The sequence below is a fragment of the Triticum dicoccoides genome, chromosome 4B (genome assembly GCF_002162155.2).
Source record: "Triticum dicoccoides isolate Atlit2015 ecotype Zavitan chromosome 4B, WEW_v2.0, whole genome shotgun sequence".
NCBI classification, from domain to species: Eukaryota; Viridiplantae; Streptophyta; class Magnoliopsida; order Poales; family Poaceae; genus Triticum; species Triticum dicoccoides.
In genome coordinates this window covers 518025725-518034215 of record NC_041387.1, presented here as the reverse complement: position 1 = coordinate 518034215, position 8491 = coordinate 518025725, and the positions used below count along the sequence as shown (strand labels likewise).

Genomic DNA, 8491 nt, shown 5'->3' with positions numbered 1-8491 from the left:
CTGTAGCCGCTGGGGTGTCGCTGGGCTGCCTTTGCCGCTGCCGGAGATCCGACGGCCGTGGTTCCCTCCATCCGCCTTCATTCGATCGTGTCGATCATGACGCCTGCATCATGAGTCATAACGCTGTTTCTCTCTCTCCATGAAGCTACTGGTCTCTCTCCATTAAGCGCACAGACGGCCACGCAGATGACCAGTAACTCCACGTTACGTACCAACACCAGCTTGTCCATGGTTTCAAACTATGGATTAAATCCAAAAAGATGAAACAGTCTTGATTGGTTTGGATGGAAACTAGCTTGGTTCGGTTTGGATTCTAGACCTTCGATTGGGTTGGATTGGTTGCTGGAAGGGAAGTCGAGTGGTTTGGCCTGGTTTCAATCTGGATTTGGAACTATTCCCTTTTTTTGAGCGGTATTTGAAATTGCTCCGTTGCCTGCTACCGAACGCAGCGCTGGCTCCCCGAGAAGCTGGCCACCCAGCTGGCCACTTTGGGAAGCCAGCGGACTTCCGAACAGGCCCCAAGTTCAGCTGAAAACGGGCCGAGCTAAAGCTGGCTAGCGCTAAGTTCAGCTGAAAACAGGCCGAGCTAGAGATTGCCCCCGAGGTTGAGCCGAAAGTACACTCAAAGAGGGGCGGTGTGCAGAGCAGTGCTCGAAACGCGTCAAAATTTTCAAAGAGAGTAAATCAGCAATATTAACTTCCAATGAAATCAGACAGCGATTCAGTCAGACTGCAGATTGGGCACTGTGCCTAGCGAATCTCCCCATTCGCTATCGTCTTGACCTTGCATACTCCAGCCGAAGTTGTGAATGGAACATCTTTGTAGCACGCCACCAGCTCACCGTTGCTGTGCAGATCAGCGGACAACTTCTCCCAGGTTTTGCTTTTGGCGTTAAGAGAAGCCTCGGGCTCACCAGAGAACCCGGCAAAGGTCACCCTCTCCCCAACAGCAGCGGATTCTGGAGGCTCAACCAACTCAACCTAAAATTTCAAATGTCAGTTTCCACAGACCGAAGTGGCTGCTACTATACATTCATGATGATTTATTATAAAACAAAGAGCACATGAGAGCCAAACGTTCCTTACCTTTGTATGGTCCTCATTCGATGCGGCCAAAACCATAGCATGTGATTTTATACCGCGCATTGCCACCGGTTTAAGATTGCAGAGCACACACACTTTCCGGTTCTGCTCATTCGTACCATAAATTGCAAATTAGGGAGGTACGACCAATCAGCATACCAATGTCGCGACTACAAATGATACTAAGAAAGACAGACCTGCATTTCTTCAAGAGGGATGAATTTAACAAGGCCGCTAACCACTGTTCTTGGTGCCTCTTCTCCAACATCGATCTCTTCTACGTAAAGTGAATCAGCATCTGGATGCTTCTCTGCTTTTCTTATAAGCCCTACACGAATATCCAGCTTGGCAACTGAGACTTCCTCTGCTGTCTTTGATTTCGAACCACCAGATTGTTTCTTCTTTGAACTTCCCTCTGATACAAAAGCAAGAGAAGAAAACTGGCCAATGAATTTCTAGAGTTATGAAACTGGTTCAGCAGAAGATAACTCAAGAGCGCTTCAAACATAAGAAAGACGGCGCACTCTGCACCAGTATTTTCAGGAAAACATACAAATTGCACACAATTGAGCCACAAAGAGAAGCCTGTGTATAGATTGCCACAGGAAAAAAAAACTGGTCTCCCATGTAATTCACGCAAAAATATATAGAAAGAATTTCTTAAGTACCAGATAATTTTGTGCCCTTGAGCTTTTCAGCAACTTTCTTGGCCTCGGCTTCAGCTTGTTCCTTCAAGATCCTTTCAGCTTGGCTGCCAGCGAATTTTATCCTAAACGCCTCGACTTGTTCATCTTTCTGCATTATTTCAAAGTTGCGAAATATAAAAGCATGGCCAACTAACAAAATTCTTCTATCAAAATGCAAATACGCACCAGTTCCTTAAATAGAGGGACTGGCTTCCCTATTTTATGTCCCGCTGATATAAAATCCCAGGGTCTTTTTGCCTTGGCAGTTTCTCCTTTATCATCACAGAATGACAGATCTTCATCTGGGGACATATTTAATTGGTGCAGCACCTTAAGAAAGAAACATAAGAGTAAGCTCAGGCAAAGGGGGTCTATTAATATTAACTCTGAAACATGAAAATGAGGATTATACTTCTCTAGAAAAGGAAGGCATAAAAGGCTCCAGCAGACAGGCAAGGAGATAGACAACACCAACTGAAGTTTTCATTACGATGGCACAGGTTGCTGGATCTTCCTTATAAAGCCTCCAAAACTGGCTCTCCTGTATTCAGCAAACCAAAGATAAGATATAACAGTGCTATTTAAAAACACAATGGAAAGCAAGACAAAGAAATATATTTACTTGCAAATATGCATTTCCATCACTAGAAATCGCCATCGCACTCTTCAGTCCTTGTTTCAGTTTAACCTGTAGCAAAAGGAGTGAGCATTCTGTTTTAGATCCTTGTAGCTGGCACAATGAAATAACATAAAACTAGAGAGATAATGCAGGAACTTGTGCCATTTCACATGGTTCAAGTAAATTAATTACCTTCTCCATTGCTTCAAGATATTGTTCAACCCATTTATTAGTTTTTTCAGCAAGTGCATTGGTCAATGGATGTGACTCCACATTAGGAGCATCAGGTATGATGGAGTCGTATCCGCCTCCTACCAGAAAAGCAGATCAAAAATCAACTTAAACAAAAGTGTGGAAGATAAGGAATGATGATATAGTATGGCAGCGAATCACAGATAATCAAGATAAATTCTAAAACAAAGAAATCAACTGATAATCCTTCTAGACAGTTAGATGTCAGGTGCAAGATTCTCCAGTGACTAACCAGCTGGTTTGGCAACAAAGCTTAGCACACGGTTGATGAAGTTTCCTAGGTTGTTCAGCAACTCACTGTTCAATTTAGCTTGTAAATCAGCCCAAGTGAACAGTGTATCTGATACCTGAACACCCAAAACAGAAAAATATTGCAATGAATGCCATTATCAGATATTTTAAATCTATTGAACAAAATGTCTATACAAACCTCAGGGCGGTTCATAAGCAGGTAGTATCGCCATACTTCAGACGGAATATTAGTAGTCTTCGCATCATTGCCAAAGACACCAATACCATGACTCTTGGAAAATTTTCCTATAGATGCGAGGAATATTTAGCTATTATCAAGGGAATAAACATACATAATGTGTCAATATCACATATGAATCTCCTTCAGAGTAATTTGAATCAGGCCCATGCATAACAGTGTCTTGATCTTGCTGGAACATATCTTAGTCCATAGACATATGTTTAGCCAAGCAAAAATGATAAACAAACTAGAGTGCCATAACGGCATAACCAGATTTCTTCAAACCATTCATCCAATTTCATGTTAATATTCTCTGGTGGCAGGAGAACAAGGGAGCAGTGAGCATGACCCATAATGAAAACAGGGCCCATTGCTAAATACTCCCTCCGTTCCTAAATATAAGACCTTTTAGAGATTCCACTATGGACTACATCTGGATGTATATAGACATACTTTAGAGTGTAGATTCACTCATTTTGCTCCGTATGTAGTCTATAGTCAAATCTCTAAAAGGTCTCATATTTAGGAATGGAGGGAGTACAAAGCAATAATATACGAACACAAACCTACACAGCTAGTCATTCTGGGCACCTGTGAAGAAAGAGAAGTGTTGAGGCTTGAGAAAGGTGTCAACTACTTCTGCAGCATGAAGTGCATCACAATGCACCACAGCACACAGTGCAAGCATGGGCCAAATACTGGGCAGTGGGCAATATGTTCTGGTAAAAGAAATTGTACTTCGGGAAGCCCAGGTCGATGAGCCTCTGCAATTGCAGGGGGGTAAACAGAACGGGTATTTCTTTGGTGTAAATAGATGTAGCCGGATATGCTTTACTCATAAATCTCTAGAAAGCATAGGAATTTCAGCTCAAGTAAATAAGAAAGCGATAACCAAGTATGAATGACTAGCATGAACTATGCACCAATCAAGCGTTGTTCAAACAAAAATGCGGAAAGTACCTGCTTCATAGTTCAAATATTCAGTAACACTTATGGTCTTCATCATTGTCCAATTTTCACCAGTTCCCAGTAGTGTTGAAGGGAACATGACCTGAAAGTTACCTTTAAAGAAATAAGTACTTCATGGGAAAAAAGTACAGGCATTAAAAGAAAGTCAGTATACACATATGCTATCCATACATTTCAATACAGCTCGCATCAGACTGGCTTCTTAAAGGACTTTTTTCGATTTCTGAAAGCACTAATTACTTGAAACGAAAGCAACCTTTTATGAGGTATAACAGAAAATTCATGCCAGAATTAGCTAAAGCACATCAAATGCAACTGGCTTACATACATGGATTTGTGTGCTTGTAGCTCTTGCGTGATTGATTTAACCATTGGTTATAAAATAAAACAAAATATCCTTATAAAAATAAATGTCAAACAATCACAGGACTCGACTGAATGAGGGTCAAATATTCAGCAAGAAATCATAATTTGCATTTTTCAGTCGTATTTTGTGGTGAAAGCAAATCCACTCGTGACTGGAAGTACTATTGTCCTGACTTGGCAGTTAAACAAAACTTTATACACAAATATATGTGCTAATATAGGGTATGTTTGGATGGTATACAAAACCTACCCTACAAATTATTTGGTCATGGCCAAAACTTTGTTATTTGGTTGGATGGCTGACGACATTTTAGCTTGCCAATGCCTCTTTTGGTAACTCTAGTTCATCTTTCTTGCCATATTGCCCAACTCATGGGCAAGGAAAAGTTTGACCAAAATTTTGGCTAGTAAATTGTCTGGTATGTCTAACTTGGGCACAAACCAAACATGAAGCCAAATAACTACTAAAGTTGTGCCAAAACAAACTTGAATAACTAAAGAAGATGTTCACCATATCATAGGCATCATACCGTGTGAAATGGCACATTATCTTTACCCATGAACTGGAACAACTCTACATTATCAGGATCCTTCCACCACTTCTCCCAATCAGGCGTATATGATGCTGTGATAGATATGTACCCAATTGGTGCATCAAACCAGACATAAAACACCTGCAAAAAAACAGAAATGAGATAAGATAAACGCATACAGCAGAGATATATTCATATCTGATTTGCCCAAACCTTGTCTTTATACTTCTCATGTGGAACAGGAACTCCCCATTTAAGATCTCTGGTGATACAGCGTTGCTTTAACCCTTCCTTCAACCATGCGTTTGTTGCTTGAATAGCATTTTGACTCCACATACCAGCTACTGAAGTGTTGTTAATATAGTTTACCAACTTATCACTCAATAGAGGAAGCTCCAGGAATAAGTGATCTGTGTCACGAATACGTGGAGCATTCTTACAGACCTACAAAAACAGAAACAGCACAGGAAAGTTCATCATATGCAGTTTCACGCGGCACACACCTCGTGTGCTCAGGTAAATCATAATGATACACCGAACACAACTAAATATGTTACAAAAAGTATTGTGTATGCTTACCTTACACTTTGGATCAATTAACTCAGTTGGGTTCAACAATTTGCTGCAGTTTTCACATTGATCACCCCTTGCTGCTTCATAGTTGCAGCCTTCTGTCGGACATTTCCCCTCCACAAGCCTATCGGCTAAGAATCGCTCGCACGTGTCACAATAAAGCTGCAAAGCAGAAAAATATTGCATAACAGAAACAACATGCGGAGATGAATATATGCAAGGTTGGGCAAGGAATTAGCTGTACCTGCTGCATGGTGTTCTCTGTGAGCCATTTGTTTTCCATCAATTTATGGAAAATTGCCTGGCAGACTTCTGTCTGTTCAGGAGCGGACGTCCGCCCAAACTTGTCAAACTTTATGTCGAACCACTTGTAGACCTCGTCATGGATAACATGGTACCTGCATTTTCAGCCGGGAAAGCTTACTACGAATAAAATGCTTTCATTATTCACATGAACTATGGAAATTTTACTAACTAGGTGTATAGCATATCACAGGTTGATAACTGAAACTTTCGTGCGTTTTTGTATGTGCGGCAATTCAAAGCAGTGTTGGATAGATTTCATAACTCCTGTAAAAACAAACCAAAATTAAACTAAAAAGGCATCGAGAGGTGAAGGCTCTCTCACTTGTCGCAGATCTCCTTGGGTGAGCACTTCTCCTCCAAGGCCTTGGTCTCGGTGGCCGTCCCGTACTCGTCGGTGCCGCATATGTAGATGGCGTTGTACCCTCGCAGCCGGCAGTACCGCGCGAACACGTCGGCGCTGAGCACGCCTGCAGAACGCGACCAAAATCGAAACCATCAGAGAAGATAAAACCGGGGGCGAACAGCGAGAGCTCGAGGAAACAAAATTGGGGGAGATAGCACAGTAGAAGGGATGCTCACAGCCGATGATGTTCCCCAGGTGCGGGACGTTGTTGACATAGGGCAAAGCGCTGGTGATGAGTATGTTGCGGCGACCGGGGATCGGAAGCTTCGGCGGCGGCGGCGGCGGTGACGCCATGGGGAGGGACGAGAGGGTTTAGCCGTTTAGGGTTAGGAGAATTATCGATGGTTTTCTGTGAGTCACTGTCTCGTTGGCCCCATTAAACTATCTTTCCCTCTGGCTTTGGGGCCTATATGGCATGGACACAGGCGTGCATCGTGCTCCATCCAATAGAACGAACGGGTGCTCCAGCCTTCAGACCAAGCAGTTGGAATCTTAAAGCTCCTCTTTTTGCACTCATGGTTATAAAATGTTGAACTGGCCATTTTCCAGACTACTATGATTCAAAGGGTTTCATATGGATTCTGGAGGATTATATTCCTATGATTTTATCTATTTTTGTTGTTTAATTCATAGGATTAAATTCTATAGAAAATCCATTTCAATACAATTTGTAGGAAAATACCTTTATGCAAACAATTCTTTGTATTTACTTTGTGTAATCAAACAAATTTTGATAAATACTCCCTCCGTTTCTAAATATTTGTCTTTTTAGAGATTTCAAATGGACTACCACATACGGATGTATATAGACATATTTTAGAATGTAGATTCACTTATTTTGCTTCGTATGTAGTCACTTGTTGAAAATGTCTAGAAAGACAAATATTTAGGAACGGAGGGAGTAAAAAACATATAGGATCTAAGTAGACATGTCGTCTCAATCATGCGAGGTTTTCCGAAATCACGAGTACTCCTTCCAAAGATCACTTCCACCTTAAAAGGTTGCGACAAGTGGCATGTTGCATGTGGGCCACTTGTTGCAACCTCGAAGTTTTCCCCTTTTTTTTGTAGATTCGCTTATTCAAAATGTTTAATCTTTTATACCGTGCGTCCACCATTTTCACCGTTGGATCCCTCGATCGAGATCTTCAAAACTAGATCCCATATTGATAGGTTTCGATGAACATTTTCACGAAAAAATGAACTAAGAGCACTTTTTTTTCCGAAAAGCCACGTGTTTTTCCCTTTCCGAGAGGCACTACCTCCACGAGAAGTAAACCAGTGCCTTTCGCGGAAAGATACAAAATAAACCCATTTTTTCCCTTTGCAATAGGCACGCCATGTTTCTCGCAGAAGCAAATCCGTGCCTCCACGAGAAGTAAATCTGTGTTTCTCGCAGCACGAAAAAAGAAAAAGGAAAGGCGTTTTTTTCCTTTCCATGAGTTCCACAAGAAGCAAATCCGTGCCTCTCGCGCAACGGAAAAAAATACGTTATTTCCCTTTCTGAGAGGCACGACCATGCCTCTCGCAGAAGCAAATCTGTGCCTCCACGAGAAGTAAACCATGCCTCTCACCGAACGAAAAAAAAACATATTTTTTTCCTTTCCGAGAGGCACGACCATGCCTCTCGCTGAAGCAATCCGTGCCTTCACAAGAATTAAATCCGTGCCTCTTGCGGAAGAAAAAAATAAAACACGTTTTTTTCTTTTCTAGGAGGCTTGTGAAACGGAAAGAAAACGTGTTTTTCAGCCCAAAAAATAATTCTGAAAAAAAGTCCAAATCCTAAGAAAAACCGATGAAAAACAAAAAGCCAAATAAAAACAAAAAATTCATCTAAAAGCCGAAAACGCGTGCAAAAAAACAAAATCCAGAGGGATCGCTCAGAGCGCGACACGTGGCGGCGTACTCCCAAGTTACCCTTGTGGGGGCTCTCGCAGGAGTACTCCTCAATTAGTTGCTCTCGGTTTTTTTCAACCCTAGGAGTAGGAGTCATAGAAAACATATATTCACCAACAAAAAATAGAAGGCATATATTGTATTGTAAAGGAATTCGGTTGAATTGTTCTGGAAATCTATCAGGGTGCACTGTCACTTATCCTTGTCAATATTTTTTTTCTCAAACACAATATAATGTGTGCCATCCTGTATTATTAGAACCAGCGAAAAGTTAAAAATCACAAAGTACAAACCTAAAGACCAAAAGGTAAAACTGAACAAGAACAAAAACAC

The 8491-nt window shown here is 41.5% G+C and overlaps 1 protein-coding gene across 1 annotated transcript; it reads right to left on the bottom strand.

Moving 5' to 3' along the window:
* Positions 1-638: 638 nt before the first annotated feature.
* LOC119291202 (probable methionine--tRNA ligase) lies at positions 639-6625 on the bottom strand. The gene is made up of 17 exons (XM_037569913.1): positions 6439-6625; positions 6182-6326; positions 5798-5951; positions 5560-5715; positions 5194-5424; positions 4978-5121; positions 4073-4163; positions 3071-3177; positions 2873-2987; positions 2581-2699; positions 2392-2457; positions 2182-2310; positions 1956-2099; positions 1752-1878; positions 1281-1498; positions 1087-1188; positions 639-981 (listed from the first exon to the last, which is right to left on the bottom strand). Exons 1-17 carry the CDS (start codon positions 6554-6556, stop codon positions 751-753), a joined length of 2397 nt encoding a protein of 798 aa, XP_037425810.1. The 5' UTR covers positions 6557-6625; the 3' UTR covers positions 639-750.
* Positions 6626-8491: the final 1866 nt, after the last annotated feature.

Bases quoted from the DNA above. Each gene is read 5' to 3' on its own strand.
- LOC119291202 (XM_037569913.1), bottom strand. From the start codon at position 6,556: ATGGCGTCACCGCCGCCGCCGCCGCCGAAGCTTCCGATCCCCGGTCGC. The intron at 6,327-6,438 runs GTGAGCATCCCT...CGCGTTCTGCAG, and splicing joins CCTGGGGAACATCATCGGCT to GCGTGCTCAGCGCCGACGTG. The intron at 5,716-5,797 runs GTACAGCTAATT...TCTGCTTTGCAG, and splicing joins CAGAGAACACCATGCAGCAG to CTTTATTGTGACACGTGCGA.